Source organism: Hippoglossus hippoglossus, chromosome 10, assembly GCF_009819705.1.
Source record: "Hippoglossus hippoglossus isolate fHipHip1 chromosome 10, fHipHip1.pri, whole genome shotgun sequence".
Classification (NCBI taxonomy): Eukaryota; Metazoa; Chordata; class Actinopteri; order Pleuronectiformes; family Pleuronectidae; genus Hippoglossus; species Hippoglossus hippoglossus.
The window spans coordinates 5,759,563-5,776,520 of record NC_047160.1 but is presented as its reverse complement, the minus strand read 5'-3'; the positions used below and the strand labels follow the sequence as shown (position 1 = coordinate 5,776,520).

Sequence of the window (16,958 nt, the reverse complement as noted above, 5' to 3'; positions counted from 1 at the left end):
TGTTGAAACAAAGAGAAATGATACAAGAATTAAATGAACAAATAAGAAGCAAATAATTATAAGCATTTTCACATTTATATTTGAATTATTAATATATATTAATATATATTAATATATTTTGAAAAAAACATTGCTTTATTTTTGCATATAAATTACACTTTCTGTATATATTTTTAAAGTTTTTATTTATTTGTATCCCTTTTTTACCTTAATGCAAAAACAATGGGGAATAGAACAAGGACAAGTAAAGGGATAAAAGGACATTATATAAAGTTGGTTCAATAAATGAGTAATCAATATATATATTTTTAGAATTAAATTATTAAAATTGGAAGGAAATAAAATATTTGTAATATTTAGTTGTAATTCACATTCTGCATTTATTTATTATTTTATATATTTTCCCGTTAAACTTCTTATTTCACAGATTTCTTTTTTCATGGCACTGACTCCATTTTCTAGAGTTGTTACATGTATCTTATGTTACGTTGAAAAGACACATTTTCTTAATTTTACTTGCAATCTCAGTGTAATGATCTTGAAAGTTTATGATGAATTTAATGGAAGTACTTTTAACAGTGTCTCACTAAAACAGTTTTTACAATCATCTTGGATTTGTTTTGCAAAACTTGAATAAAAAATAATTGAAACAGCTGCGTGATCTCATTACTTTTGTGTGGCTTTGGGAAATATTTAGATAAGTAACCCAGTTTAATTGAATCCTGTCATCTATACTCCAAGTGATTTCCAACATTTTTGATTTATTAGTGTCACTGCACGTTACTTACTTACTTAAATAAACTAAGAAAAATGTACCCATTAAATACCTAAAATTCAACAATCACAAGGAACCCGGAGAGAAGAAATTAATATCCAGGCTATATTTTGGTTGTACAGGATTATGAAACAGAAAAGTTAGTACGGTATGATGTGAAATTTCAGAACATGTTCTGCTTTTTCGTCCAAAATATACAGACAGAAGGCAACTGATACGGAACCTTGCAGGTTTAAAGTTCCATTTGGCTTTGGGAGAGGGGGTATCTGTTTCTGTTCCAATATCTCATGAGAACAAAATTGATTGAGAGGATTTATATTATTTAATTTTATTCTCCGTACCACTTGGTGGCGGTAATGCGTCATTCCGTTGTTTGGCCATAAAACAAGAGAAGAACGATGACTGGGGTTTACAAACTTCATCTCTCCGTAGGGACCAATATGTCAGATAACCCTCTCACAATAGGGTTTGATTGTATTAATATGAAGTAAATATTGCCTATACCACAGTATTCGACAGTAAAATTCAGTTCGGTTTTTTGTATAAGCCATTCTTAGCAGTATATTTTTGTTTTCTTGATAGAATTGCTCCACCTCCCACCAGCCCTGTGTGAAGTGGTACAGTCCAGGAACTCAAAACATTTTGCGGGAAGCTGTGAGGAAACTACGAGCAGCGGATTGTTTACAAAGTGGAACCTGATATTAAAGCTGCAGTTCTTCAACATGAGGTGAGAACGATCCATTATTAGTTTTTAATTAACCTGTCACACCCGTCGCTTTGTCGTTTGTTGGAAGAGTCACAACGTTTCATTTGACATACAGTGTAATAACGAGAGGAAAACGCTCGAACTAGGGGGAAACCAGGGATCGTTCGGTGATGTAAACACAACAATGAGCAGACCTGCAATCGTAATAAAAAAAAGTACACTGTGAGTTTGTATGTAGGTTATTTAGCCACATGACAAACACAACACGAGGCTGGAGCTGAAGTGTCTCCTCTGGGCAGCAGCTACAGGTTGGAGGTGTCACCTGTAGCTGCTGATGTTACATATTCTGATGATGATGATGATGATGATGAAGAAGGTCCTCTATATTCTCTCTGTCCACAGTGCCACAAACGGCAGAAGAGCCAAGGCCCCCCCAGAGAGTCAAGTGAGTCACTGTACTATGATTTTTAATGTCATGTCATTTTTTTATGTAATTTGAGGTTCATTTTGTGTTTGAATGCAGAAAGCTGCGTCTGTGGATCAAGCAGAGCCTCCCAACCTGTCTTTCATAGACAAAGCTTCCTTCATGGAGGGGCTGCAGCTAAACGATGGTGACTCTTTACACTGCACATCTCTCTTGTCCACAACACACACACACCAAACAAGTTCCCTCTAAATATTTATGTAGATGTTAATGGAGCACACATGCAGATTATATTTGTAATAATAATGATAATACATTGTATTTCACTCAGCCTTTCTAGACACCTTATAATGTGTCGTAATTAAACACATCTTCCATCAAGGAGAACCAAGCATTAAAATCAGATTAAGAGACACAAACACCTCAATACGCAAGAATAGTTAAAAAAAATCGAACCAGTTGAATCAGGTTAAGAGGCAAAAACACCTACGAGTAACCAAAGGCTCATCAAACACCAAAGGTTCCAATCTGATTAGTGAGGGATGGTTAAGATGGTGTCTGTGGTAGACTGATCCAAACAGATGTGGGATTTGAACAGTCCGATAGAGTCCAGCTGACAGATGTGAGGTGGCAGAGATTTTCAGAGTTGTAGCGAGGTGTAACACATTTGCTTTCTCAGGAGATCGAGGCCACTTGGAGCAAACTAGCATATGTTATGGTTTCTTCAATCTATAAAATGGAGTGTTCTGCAGTATGGAATCAGTGCCTGGCAGTGTTGTCTCTCTGTTCAGCTTGAAGCTTGACTGGGTGGACTCCTTCTACTTATCTGCTCAAAGATTGTGGGTCAAGTGCTTGACTCGACTATTCAAGCTGCGTACTTTAAAATAATGTCGACTCTGGCTGATATTATTACAGCCGACCCCTCTCATTGCCTATTATAGCAGCTTTTTTCATCAAGCAGAAGATTTCGATTTGACTGAATTGACTGCGGAACTCATTTGTCCCTTTAGTTTGTCAAAGGTTAGAGTTTAATCTCTAAATTGGTCTCAGTGTCCCTGTGTGGGCTGAGCACAGGATGTCAAAGTATAAGCAGCTGATATAGCAATTGTGTTTTAATATAATTAGGCTGTTGATTTATTTATTTGCTCAATCCGTGTTGTGCACAATCACCTCAGTGATGACTATGACACCAGTGCACTGCCCACCTCTATTTTAATGGAAGTGATGATATCGATTGGTCGGCAGCCACTTACACATTATGTGTGATACAATAAGTGTGTATTTATATTTGCTTTGTGGTTTGGTTTCATGTTTTGTGAAACAGACGCAAGACACAGTTCAGAAGAGCACTCTGATGACAAAGAGTTATCTTGTCTTATCTTATCTGTGTGTTTCTCTATAATACCCATAGTACTGTCAGGCAAGGGCTTGATATAGTATTTTATTATATTTTTTGTTCTACCTTTACTAGGCCACATTACGTTTCACAGCTACATATTGGTGGTAGTTACAAGTTTCTAGCCCTATTTGTTACCATACAGCGGCTATATGCTATATACCATATGCTAGGGGTTGATGGCTTGATTGAAGCCAAATTTAAATCCACTAGATGCAGATTTTTATTTGAATCCACATGAAATGTCACACACTCGTTGAATCAAACACCTCTTTTATTTTAAAGCGTCACTCATATTCACTAAGATATCAACGAAAATGTTTATAAATCCTGCAACCACCCCCTAATCTGGATCTACACCATAATTTAATGGCTTCTTCCCAGACCCATACTTCATCCTTCCAACAAGTTTTGTGGGAATCACTATTAGTTTTTGTATAATCCTGCTTAACCTACTCAGAGAAAGTTAACATGTTACTGCAGACGAGCAGATAGTTTATTGCACATTAACATGTTTTTCTTTGTATTGTCCTGCCTAGGTAACCCTCTGCACAGTACCGCCATGGAGGAAGATTTAAACGTCTTAGTAGAGGGACAGATGGACAAAGGAAAAGCAGGAAGAGGGGACGATCATCAGATGTTGAAGAAGAAACAGCGTGGAGCTGCGGTGAGGAGGGAGGTCACAGAGACGGGAGGCGAGAAAAGGAAGATAAGTAGGAGAAATCCTGCAGAGAAGTTCAAAGCCAGGTATGGTTAAAGAAATGTGTGTGCTGCAGTAATATTTTGGTATTATGATGTGAATTAAGTATATTGTCTCTGCTGTCTGTGCTGAAAAGACCTGAGAAAGGAGCAAAAGGGGAGAAAAAAAAGGGAGAACCTGAACCGGAAGTCCCCGCCACTGCTGAGTCTGACACCAGCGTCACCCCCCACACAAGCACCAAACCTCCCCCAAAGGCCAACATTCGCAGACAAGTAATTGCGAAGAGGAGGAGTGCTGGAAAGACCTCTGCATCGAGGTGAGGTCACATAGAGAAGCTACTGACAATTTTAAAGTGATAAAAAACTCGTCGGGACAATCTACTTGTCCTTATGGCCTTTTTATTAGATATGTTGACCTGCCTGTCTTCCTGTCAATTTCCTCATCTGTCTGTGTCTCTCAACAAGGCCATTGAAAAAGCAGCAGATGAAGGACATGAAGAGAAAGAATGAATCAGACCGTGGAAACTCCAATGACTCTGAATCACAGGTTCGTCCACACTATATCTCAGTTGTAGTAATACTGTCGTGATAAATACGCCACATCAAAACTTGGGGAACTTCTTGTGATGATGGATGAATTTTGATCTTTTTTCATTCAGCAGGAATCGAACACAGGCCAGCACAGCCGTAGTAGAGTCCTGTCCTCTGATGAGGAGGTGGACGAAGGCACATATTGGGTATGGAGCGACTTCAGCAGGGGGCTTTAACAAACACAATCAGTTTGTAGTTTGTTTTCATCTTTTTCTTTATCTCTTTCATACAGAAGCCAAGTCCAAAGAAGGCCAGAGTATTTAATTTGGGCAAAAGCAGAAAGTCTTCACCTGTTCGGTCCCAACCCAGAAAGTCTTCATCAGGTGAGGATAAAGGGTACAAGAGGATAGTGTCAGTTATGACTTCATACATCAAAATCTGGCATCTATGCTTCGATGCCCCGAGAATGGCTCTCCACACCAAAGACAACTTTGTGAGAGCCCCTTAATTGTTATGATTGGCTACTGACAAGAGACTGCAATGACACTTTGGTCAGAAACCTCCTAACCTCCTGCTTATAGCTTTCTGTTACAGCTTCGTAGTTTAAGAGGTTTGGTTGAAGAATATAAATATGTGTATATGATGTGTCTGGGATGGGGGTGGAGGTTTGCATTTAAAGAGATAATGCACATTTAAATGTGTTTTTTGAGCTATAAACTAACTTATATACGTTCTTTAATGACATACATTAAACATAAACATTTATTACCACATATAAAAAAAATCTACATTTATGGGTTGAACATGGCTCATAACACCACCTAGTGTTTCAAACCGTCTTATGTAGAGTCAACCTTTTGGGACATCTCTACATCATGACACTTATATATATTTGAAAAGGTCGACACCCTCTTGGAATGATGTGGTTTGGTATCATGTGTTTCTTTTGGGGAGGAGGGTTTGGGGGGTTCACTTTGGTTCGATGTAGGGACCCCCCAGGTCCCTCGAAACACACTTGATAAACCTACTTCTCCCCTGAAGGCAGCGCATCTGCAGTAGCTGATAGTTCCAACACCGATAAAAAGAAGAGCAAGAGACGTGGTCGTCAGGCAACAACAGATTTAGAGGTGGTGCTGGATGCCTTCCTCGATTTCTGTGACGAGGACAGGTACATTTCCACTTCTAAGCACTTACTCTTCTCAAATATCTATAAGGTCTGTTTTATGGTGCAGTTAGGTTACATTCTTTGTGTATCTGTATGTTGTCAGGGAGTCTGTGGCGTCTAAATCTGTCAAACAGTCCATTGATTCCTTCTCCTCCAATGTGAAAGAGCAAATCCTGGAAAAGGTCAGACATTGTGAAATACTTGTAAGACTAGAAATAGCGTGACACTTCAGAGTTTGAGTCATCTCATTCATTACCTCGAGGCTAAAGTGCATAAATGCCAGTGCCTTGTTTTTGATCTGATGTGCGAGTTGTGATTTGTCCACACTGGATTTCCAAAAACATTTATAACTATGTCTTCATGCCAAAAATGTTGCAAAGAAATAAAACTTGTTGCTGAAGTTTTATTTATATAAATATATATATATATATATATATATATAAAATAAATGTACATACATGTGTATATGTACTGTGTTGTATGAACTAAAACTGAAAATGAAAGATATGGATTAATGCCATAAGTAAGTAAGTAATTTTAATTTAATTGTAATACACAAGTATTGTCTGGGGTTTCTGCTTTTCCAGGTCTCGACATACAAGGAGCTCAGGGTTCTAAAGAGAGAAAATGCCAAGGTAACTATGGCAAACTGCAAAGATAAAAATGCTAAATACTTCATCTCCTGCTGTTTGAGTTTGACATTCATGGTTTTCAGACAACATAGCCGACAGATTGTGGTGATATTCTTACTTTATCTCTTGTGACATTTGTGATTTTGAGAATTTTGCCTTAAAAAATACTTTTCCTCTGAGGGTTGGGATTTCATCACTTTAGCGACTTTTCATCTCGTGCTATCATCACTTCATAATTGTAGTTTGTCTGATAGTGACTGGTTTATTACCAAATATTTACGAGACTAAAGACATTCAAGTCAGCCTCACATATAAGTTGTGTGTAGATCTAAAATTGTTAGCATGCTAATGTACAATAGTGAACATGGCAGACTTTATACCTGTTAAACATTAGCATGTTAGCATGCAGTCATGGTGCTCAAAGCTGCTGTGGCTAACTACAGCCTCACAGAGCTGATGGATGGTGCTAATGGCAGCCTCTATTTACTGTGTGTGTGTGTGTGTGTGTGTGTGTGTGTGTGTGTGTGTGTGTGTGTGTGTGTGTGTGTGTGTGTGTGTGTGTGTGTGTGTGTGTGTGTGTGTGTGTGTGTGTGTGTGTGTGTGTGTGTGTGTGTGTGTGTGTCAGGTGGCTTCTTTGATAAGCACAAAGACAAAGAGACTGTTGGATGCCAAACATGAGCTGATGAGGTAAGAGGCAGCTCAGACACCAATAATGACCATTTAGTATTCTTAGGTTTTTATGTGTATAAGCTAAACATAAAGTAATGAGTCATTAAAAGTATCCACAGTGTTTTCAGGTAGATGTGTAGACCTAAGTCAAAAAAATATCTTTTCAATGTAAAAAATATTCATCAGTAACCTTCTTTTCCTAAAAAGTAAAAGTTCCTGTAAAGATTGTTTACTTTAAAGTCCTCATACTGACCTTTACACTGTGGTTGGTCCGACAGAGCAGAGAGACAGGTGACGCTGCTACAAAAGGAGGAAGCTGAACTTGAGCTGCGTTTAGATGATCTGAGACGAAGCCGTGCCTTCCTCCATGACATCAGAGACCTCAACCAGCATTATCTAGACTACCGACAACAACACCCCAAAGAGCAAGAGATGGTACAGACGCACAATAATGACGTGAAAGCTGACTTTAGAAATCATAGAAATAACCGCAGGAAAACTCCTATATTAACATATTCTCTCCTTTCCTATCCTCCTCGTCCTCCTCCGGTGCAGTACGGGGCGTCCAGCTTACCAGCTCTGCTGCTGGAGACGAAGCATGTTCAGGCGGCAGAGCATCAGCTGAAAACACTCAATGACCAAATGGAACAGAGGCTGAAGAAGAGTGAGACTTGTAATTAATACACTATAGAATATTGTCATACACACAGATATACACACTCTCAAAGCATATATGTTGTATATACAATATGAGCTGTACTAAAACTACTGGATTTTTAAGACCAGAAGCAGCTCGACATTTTGATTTACACTCAGTTAAACCGCCATCATTTTGTCCACAAGTGGCTCACTGTTTATTTACATGTTTAAAAGTATTAATAGCATATTTCCTGTCTTTGTGTCATATGATCTGTACAAACAGGATGTACATCAATAGGTTTCCTTTCTTGACATAACATTAAAGTTCTACTTTCATGTGATGTTGAAATGCCTTAAGTATAAAAATAAATTTAGACTAACATACAAACCTATCAGTGTGTTTTTCGTCCGGTATTGTATTTTACAGGTGTTACAGTTATGTGTTGCATGTATTACTCATGTTGTGGGGGCCCTAGATGTATTCACACAGTTACATTATGGGGATTTGTCGACCTTATGGGTACATGTTTTAAACTTAGGTAAAGGTTTGGGTTAGGGTTATGCAAGGAGTCACTGTGGTTAAGGCTGGGGGGGGGGGGGGGCGGCGTGTGCGTGTGCGTGTGTGTTTCCTTCCTGTAAAGTCCATGTTTACTGGCAGATTGTTGTTCACTGTATTTTCATCTTGAGCGACCGGTCCTGACACGCCACAACTGATTGGTCGCGACGGCAGCGGACATTTTCCTAAGCCAATCATCTGTCGTCTTCTGGTCAAGGTGCTCCGAACACTGTGATGTTTCTCCCGCCCACACCAGGGAGCGGCGTCCCTGATTGGCTGAAAGTTTCAGACTTGTACTTTGAACAATGTGACATTTCCTCATTATGACTCTAAAGGGAGGGCAGCTGCAGAGACTTTCCTCCACGGTCCTGTCAAGAGAAAAGGTGCGTTTGTTTTTCATTTAATCCTTTATATTTGTATTGTTATTTACACGTATGAGTTGAACGAAGCAGGACTGGAACAACAGTAGTTCTTATTAGTTTTCCTCGCTCGTAACTGGAGCCACCGCAGCCAGCACCTGACATCATGAAGTTTTTCTGGTGTCATTTAAAATATAAGAGTTTGTTGCTTTAGCTTCATTCCGCGTTTAAATGTCACTGCAGGAAAACAACACGACGTATCTGCTGTTTTATTTTGAAAGTTGTCCTGTCACTTTCCTTTCAGGGATAACGTTGGCTAAGCTCGTGTCATTTAATTTTGATACAGTTTTAACACGTCTTATCTAATGAAGGCATGTCTTCAGTTAGCATGTGCAGCTAGCTCTTCAAGCATATTCCTCCTGACACGACATGCAGCAGTGACACAATAAGAACATGTCGTTAGCTGCATATGTGACAGGTTGATTATATGTAATAACATAGTTGTGAATATGTATTTGTCACTGACCAACACGAGGAGCTGTAAACCAGCTTTGTAAATTGAGTTTCGTTATGAGTTACAGGACAGGATGCATTATTATGAAAGGTATGATGAAACATTAAAGATAAACAGAATACAGTTTGAAAGATGCAAGATACTGCTCATACATCCAAAGACCATATGATTTAATACCACAGGAGAATGTATACTAATTAAATAGTCATAACATTTAAAAACTAAGCCTTGAACATCTTCCAATAATCTGGTTTTTTTTTAAGCATTGAGTATGATTGAGAATCCTTTGTCATATGAACTGAATCATATTTACAGCAGTGAGTCAGAGTTTCTACTATTCAGTAAGGAATCACAATCTATGGATTAACTTGTTTTTTTTTTTTTTTAACCAGTGGTACACAAACCTTCACCAAGCTCCAACTCTCCCCTTTAATCCAATCAAACTGCAGCAAATTGCAAACACTCATACTTCCTTCAATATGTAAATCAAAACTCTGGAATATATTTTTTAAAATTATCTAAAATCTTTAAAACACACAACCCCCACACACACTCCGCCCTCAGGGACTGCCACTGGGGGAACAACAACATTCTTACACCATTTTGCACTATTTCTAAATATGCCTTGTTCTTTTTTCTGTATATAGTTGTTTGCTGCTATTATTGTTGTTCATGCTTATATTTATCTTTATTTTTACACTCATAACAATACTGAGAACAACAGAAAAAGTGTTCTGGTCACTCTGGATAAACCAGAGACATCAACAGTTTTACTGGAAATAGAGTAAGTCACATTAAGTTCCAAAGTTTACTTGCAGTGAGTGAGAATATGTTTTTGTGATTTTCAAATTTATTCAATGATGTATGAAGCTACAGAGCTAACAGGAAATGTCTCCATAATGTAGTTTGTTCACAAGAGAGCTGGAATAATTCAATTTTTCAACTGTGAAGTTTATTTTAAAAACACAAAATCTAAGAGATGTGTATTGCATTTGTACTGCAGTTATGTATTCATGAAATTGCTATTGACTGATGTAGCATTATGAGATCTCTGTATCTGCATCAATATCTATTTCGCTCAGGCTGTAGCTGTAGAGGGATGTTAAGAGCTTCATTCCAGAAGACATGACAGACTGCAGGAATGTAACCAGCCTCAAAAGCCAGCAGTAGTGGAATAATATAAATGAAGCTAAGTCAGAAAATGTTTATTCTTTTCTCTAATACTTCTTATGGTAATAAAGGTAGTTTGGATTTTTCAGGGGTTCAGTGCAGTAGAGTGTGAGCAGGTTTCACCCATTTTTGTATTTTTCAATGTACTTAATTCTCTTATTTTTATCTTACATTTGTCACAGACTTTCAGATTTCGCTCTCTTTTCTCTTGATGTGTGTAGGAACATGGCTGATGGTGAAAAGGAGAGCGGTGGTGACACTGTGGATGCCTTAAAGTGGTTTTCAAAGAGGTAATTACTGTACACCAGTACTGACGACCTAAACCTGTCCGATGGTGATAGGTAGCCTGCACTCAGAGAGGCCTATAGAATCCATCAGTCCCTGCAGGGCATGTAACTCAGACAGGTGTGTGGGCGAATTGATAAAAAATAAGATAAAAAGAGTGAAATGAGATTCACCCAAACTGAAACACAGTGATTTCCTCGACCTGAACGGCCACCAAATAGAGATGATGTAGAGGAAACATGACTCATACACTGCTCACTCGTAAGTCCTTGCTTTATCAGTTGTAGCCTAACTTTAGCCAGTTCCACCTCTGCTCAGGTTGAAGGTGGGCAGAGCTTTGCAACCTCGTCATCACGTGAGGTCAATCAGCGCCATGCACTGTGAATAATAAAGGCCTGGTTTGTCCCACCCTGGGAGGTGAAACAAAGCAGGCTGGAGAGTTGGGGAGATGTGGAATCAGCTGTGTAGGTGAACTATGAGTGTGAAAGTCTCTATGTGTATTTTGATTTAAGTCACTCAGATTTCTGCTCCTCTCTTAATTTAGTGGTATGGCTCAGTAACCGAGTGCTTCTGTATTGAATTACCAAGATTAATTCTGAGGGATTTATGGCCACCATGACCTTTGTGTTCATTTTATAGTCCTTGTTTATGTTGATTTAATTTTTTTATTGAATAAACAAAAATGTTTTATGTTGTCCACATGACACCTGCTAACAGTTTTACTTTGCCTGTGTGTTAACGACAGTGTAGGCCAGAGGTCACTAACAGGCGGACCGCGGTCCGGGTCCGGACCCAGAAGCCGTCCCGTACGGACCCGGACCTACAGCCAAAACAGAACGTTATGATTTAAAACCTGAAGGGGCGCTTCTATTTGTAACCGGCGCAGCTTTTGTAGTCTTTACGGTAGTGGTTTAGCGGATGAGGAAACGCACAGACCAATTGCATGCGAGTTAAGCCATCCCACGTGATACTACTCAGCCAATCAAGTCTGTGCATTCCAGGCGGTAAACATTGCGACTCTACAGTGCAGACAGATGAGAGAGTTAGAGGCAAGTTACACATGAAAATACGGTAGAAAGAAAAAGACAGATACAGATACAGGTAGAGAAAACAAAGTGAGAGATACAGAGGAGTGAGACGGAGAAAGGGAGAGAAACAGAGGAGTGAGACGGAGAAAGGGAGAGAAACAGAGGAGTGAGGCGGAGAAAGTTGAGAAACAGAGGAGTGAGATGGAGAAAGGGAGAGAAACAGGAGTGACATGGAGAAAGGGAGAGAAACAGGAGTGAGACGGAGAAAGTGGAGAAACAGGAGTGAGATGGAGAAAGTGGAGAAACAGGAGTGAGATGGAGAAAGTGAGAGAAACAGAGGAGTGAGCCGGAGAAAGGGAGAGAAACAGGAGTGAGACGGAGAAAGTGGAGAAACAGGAGTGAGACAGAGAAAGTGGAGAAACAGGAGTGAGACGGAGAAAGTGGAGAAACAGGAGTGAGACGGAGAAAGTGGAGAAACAGAGGAGTGAGACGGAGAAAGGGAGAGAAACAGGAGTGAGACGGAGAAAGTGGAGAAACAGAGGAGTGAGCCGGAGAAAGGGAGAGAAACAGGAGTGAGACGGAGAAAGTGGAGAAACAGGAGTGAGACAGAGAAAGTGGAGAAACAGGAGTGAGACGGAGAAAGTGGAGAAACAGAGGAGTGAGACGGAGAAAGGGAGAGAAACAGGAGTGAGACGGAGAAAGTGGAGAAACAGAGGAGTGAGACGGAGAAAGGGAGAGAAACAGGAGTGAGACGGAGAAAGTTGAGAAACAGGAGTGAGACGGAGAAAGGGAGAGAAACAGACGAACAAAGTGGGGGAGTGGGATATAAGAGGGGAAGAAAGTGATTCTAAAACTGTTCAATTGTTGAGATGTGTTGAGATTTATTATCTGTAAAATTGGTTGATACTTTTGAGTCAAGATGTGAAACAGAAAAAGGGAAATTCAAGCTTTTGCTCCCTTTATTTTATTTTTCTGAAGTTAAGCCCTTTATTTGAACATGCACAATTTTCACATTTTCTCTTATTTTGAAATGCAGCCCTACTTTTATTTAGTTAATGAGAGAACATTATACATATCTGCAATCATACATATATGTTCAGTTCTATGTTACGTGACAATAAATATTGTCAAAAAGTTTTGGAATCGTACTGAATTCATTTGATTTGACAGTCAGGTATTTAGTACATGCAGATGTTGATACAACTACTAGGCTACTTAAATATATATATCACACTAAATAGTTAGACATTATGGTCTTCCGGACCTTTGCTTCAAGAAATTTTCTCTAACTGGACCTCTTTAAATTTTAGTTGAATACCCCTGGTGTAGGCTATAAACCTTCAGCACTCACTTGACTGTGGTTAAACAAACAATTCAAGCTGAGTCACCAACGAGTTGTCAAAACAGGTTAATACGTGTATAGTTGTGATGGTGCTTAACAAGTTTGAAATAATTTCAATGACTGTGTGTTTCAGTCATAGGCAAATTTCCAACTAAAGATCAGTTCATTGTTCAATTTAGGGACGAAAGCCGCGCTCCAAATGGGGGAAAAGCAGGTTTTTTTGTGTCAGTCATGAAGGTTAGTGTTAGGTCAAGGGGCAAGATAATCCATTAAGTCAATCAATTGTCCACACTGGGATGGTGAAACTAAATGTGTGTGTAAACTTTCAGGTCGGATGGAGCGGCCACAGGCAGCAATAAGACGTCTGAGGAAGTGGACTCTACCCCCAGCAGTAAAGGCAGTACAGCTGCAGGCTCAGACCCCTACCGCTACAAGATGGACTATCCCAGCATTGGAACCTGTGTGATCATCAACAATAAGAACTTCCACAGTAGCACAAGTAAAAACACCCACTCAACAATTCATATGCACTGAATGAAGAAATGAATTTCACAATGTAGACAACAGATACAGATTCTGTACTACACGGTTTTTGATCTTCCTGCTCCCTCCACTCTGTTTGTTGAGTGCTTACCCACACTGATACCACTGAGGTGGAAACATTACAGAGTATTACTGGACATTTTGGAAAAGTTTGCAAATAAGTCTTGTGTTACATTTAGTAAGTCACATGGTTCAAAAGGATCTTAAACACAGTACACATAGTATGTGCATGTTTCGTATTGTTCCAGTGTTTAATCACAGTCCATACGATAGTAGTAGGAGTGATCATTTGGTGTGAGGCAGTTCTACAGGCTCATGAATGATCATTAAAGCTTTAACAGAGCCACCACCTGATCCTCCTGTTTTCACTTTACATACCTGCCTTTGAACTTTATCGTAGAAACTGCCATTGAATGTCTACTGAATCCCCACGTGTGTTTTTGTGTCTAGAGATGAGTTATCGTAACGGGACGGATGTCGATGCTGCCTTTGCTATGAAGACCTTCTCTGAGCTGGGTTATAAACTCAGAGTGGCCAATGACCAGACTGTGAGGCAGATGAAACATCTTCTGACGAGCGGTAATAAACTACAAATCTTCATAGATTCAAATTTAAATCAATTACATAGAAAGGTCTTTGATATTGGAATCATCCATTTTTCATTTTCAATCATCAGGGTGACAAAAACTATACTTGCTGTTCATCCTGTAGATATGACATTACCGCTGAAGCTCTTAACCACCACTAGCTGGCAGTATATCAGGTGTAGTCTGTATGTTATCATAGACTATATATGAAGATAGATGACATGACTGCTCCTCAAAAGGGAAACTAAATAATCTTGATCATCCCCTGGTTGCTGGTTGCATTATAAATCATAAACCCCACCTCCTACATACCAGAACTCAAGAATATGTCTGGAAAAATTGGGTCTGAACCCTTTTGGGACTTTTGAGACGGCCCGCTCACACCTGGTCAGCCCCTATCCCCAAAGGCTGTCGTCTTTCTAAGTTGACATCTTTGTCGGGTTCTTGTACGTGTATGACACCTCTTTTTCATCCTGAGAAAGTGCTTATACATCCCCTCTGACCTGTAGATTATTTTCCTCTGTGACTTGCATCAGCTTAATCCTAAATTATCACCGCTCTTCTCAAGAGCAAGTATTGTACCACCAAGTATCTTCATTAAGAAAGGAAATAATATCTGGACTGCAATGTTGTTTTCTATCTTTTCCTGTGTTTGTCTTTAGTATCTGATGAGGACCACAGTAGTAGTGCATCGTTTGTGTGTGTGTTGCTGAGTCATGGAGACGAGGGGGTGATTTATGGCACAGACGGCTGTGAGAGGTTGGAGAACTTGACGAGAAACTTTAAAGGGGATCGCTGCAAAAGTCTGGTTGGCAAACCGAAGCTCTTCTTCATACAGGTTAGTAACATAAACCCATGTGAACATACAAATACGCTGGTGTCTCATCCATGAAAATGTGTCTGGAAATGTTTGTGTTGTAGTGAAAGGTTTGTATGGTAATATTTGTATTTGTATTTTTTTTTACTATTTTGTCTTTTTTAGCTTCTAATAAATTGGTGTATTAGTCAAATGTGGTCTCACTTTGACGTGATGACAACAATCAAATGTAACTTGCTTCAGTTACCACCTTACTGTTGGGGTGAACACTGACAGTTGATGATATAAACCTGGGTCTCGTGCCCCTGTTAGGCGTGTCGTGGTTCAGCCCTGGATGACGGAGCCATGATCGAGACGGACAGTGTAGATGAGCAAACATCAGAGAGGATTCCTGTGGAGGCAGATTTCCTGTACGCTTATTCCACTGCTCCAGGTAAATGGCTCCAGCAGGAAAGATGTTTGTCCTTTACATTCTAGTTTTTACACATTGGTTTTTTTTTTCTGCACTTATTTTGCATATCAATATATTTTTCAAGCTGTTGTTAATGTGTGTTAAATGTGTTAAAGATTATGCAGCAAAAATCTGTTTTTTATTTATATTTTAGCTTTTGCACTACTAATAAAGGTATCAACCACTCACTGAACACTATAGTAGTTTTGGCTGTACAACTCTCTGGGTCAATAGGGTGCAGGTATGGTCCTCTGCCTCCTCAGATGTGTTTATAGGTCACCAGCAGGACTTTAAACTGTCCCACCAACATCCCAAAATATGTCCTGGGCCAGGATACTGAATGAGACTGGAACATCTCCTTCTCTTTCTCTGTTCTGTTAAAGTGGAGCTGAAGTCATCATGCTTCAGTGTTCCCCATTTATTATCTAGACTGTCATATTCTAATTTGTCCCACCACAGTTTCATAATGAACCAAAAGAAGACACTTTGCATAATGACATAACAGATCTCTAACTTGGTGCTTTGCTCCATTACTGCATTGTATAGCTGTTTGTAGCAGTACTTTTGCAGTGATATTTGCTGTATGCTTGCTTGTGCGTTCTTACTATCGTCCATAAAGTTGTTACTGTCCACACAGACACTCAGACCTCAAAGTTTTAGCTGCAGTTGTGCAGTTGCGTACCCGAAAGTAGAATGTAATGTTGTTCTCTCTCTTACACGAGAACTTGTCTTCACTCTTTAGTCTGTGTACCTGCCTGGCTTTTGTAATGTATTGTGCATGAGAGCAACGTTCGTCCATGGCACCCATACTACTGCCATAGATTGAATAACTTTTTTGGGAAACACTAGTGCTCTCTGAATAATTAACTGTGTTTCAACTGTCACAAATTTTCATTGCTGCAGTTGTGAATATTTCCTTGTGAAATATCTTACTTCACATTTTGGCATCATTTATTCGTCACACCCTCAGTGTGTAAAGGCCTTTACACTGTATCCAGTAAATGAAACAGAAGAATATCTGATATCTGTACTAACCTCATTCTCACTTTGTGGAACATGTTTAAAAAGAGATACACTTTCTTCTGTCCTGCAGGTTACTACTCATGGAGAAACACATCCAACGGCTCCTGGTTCATTCAGTCGTTGTGTGAGATGTTGGTGCATTACAAGGGAGAGCTGGAGCTGATGCAGATCATGACACGAGTCAACCGCAAGGTGGCACTACACTTTGAGTCTTCCTCCAACCTACCTGGATTTAGCAGCAAGAAGCAGATCCCCTGTATTGTCTCAATGTTGACCAAAGACTTCTACTTTCCTCAATAGAATGAAATACTCTTCTTGTTTATCCTGTAGGAAATAGAGTCAAATGGAACTTTGCTGGAATTACACATTACTCTTTCATCTATTTTACTGTCAAAGATATTTGCACAAAAGATTTGTGGTGCACTGTGTGGGCCTGTTCAAACAAGATAACGCTAGTTTTAGGTTTTTTAATGTCACAGCAAGCAGAACCCGAATGCAACAACAGCATGAGGATAAAAGGGAACATGTTAGTTTGATTATTGTTAAATCTGGATCATTATTCTTTTGGAATTTTTGTCCTTTTGTATTTTTTATGTGCAGTGTGTTTTTAATGTTGGTAAAAATAAAGGGTTTCACATTTAACACAA

General features: G+C 39.4%; 2 protein-coding genes across 7 annotated transcripts; both read left to right on the top strand.

Moving 5' to 3' along the window:
* Positions 1 to 1,185: 1,185 nt before the first annotated feature.
* On the top strand, positions 1,186 to 8,007 carry cenpu (centromere protein U). 6 transcript variants are annotated; one of them, XM_034597472.1, is made up of 14 exons: positions 1,186 to 1,502; positions 1,884 to 1,926; positions 2,005 to 2,092; positions 3,841 to 4,048; positions 4,138 to 4,317; positions 4,466 to 4,539; positions 4,661 to 4,737; positions 4,827 to 4,914; positions 5,573 to 5,699; positions 5,800 to 5,878; positions 6,284 to 6,331; positions 6,954 to 7,015; positions 7,276 to 7,432; positions 7,553 to 8,007. In XM_034597472.1, exons 1-14 carry the CDS (start codon positions 1,498 to 1,500, stop codon positions 7,676 to 7,678), a joined length of 1,362 nt encoding a protein of 453 aa, XP_034453363.1. In that variant the 5' UTR covers positions 1,186 to 1,497; the 3' UTR covers positions 7,679 to 8,007. The 6 variants fall into 6 exon arrangements, with proteins under 6 accessions (XP_034453363.1, XP_034453362.1, XP_034453361.1 ...); XM_034597471.1 differs by having other exon boundaries at positions 4,824 to 4,914; XM_034597470.1 differs by having other exon boundaries at positions 4,658 to 4,737.
* Positions 8,008 to 8,502: 495 nt separating this feature from the next.
* On the top strand, positions 8,503 to 16,958 carry LOC117768955 (caspase-3-like). Its single transcript, XM_034597481.1, has 7 exons — positions 8,503 to 8,575; positions 10,457 to 10,525; positions 13,220 to 13,389; positions 13,884 to 14,012; positions 14,683 to 14,858; positions 15,150 to 15,270; positions 16,382 to 16,958. The coding sequence occupies exons 2-7, from the start codon at positions 10,461 to 10,463 to the stop codon at positions 16,609 to 16,611; spliced, it is 891 nt and encodes a 296-aa protein (XP_034453372.1). The 5' UTR covers positions 8,503 to 8,575; positions 10,457 to 10,460; the 3' UTR covers positions 16,612 to 16,958.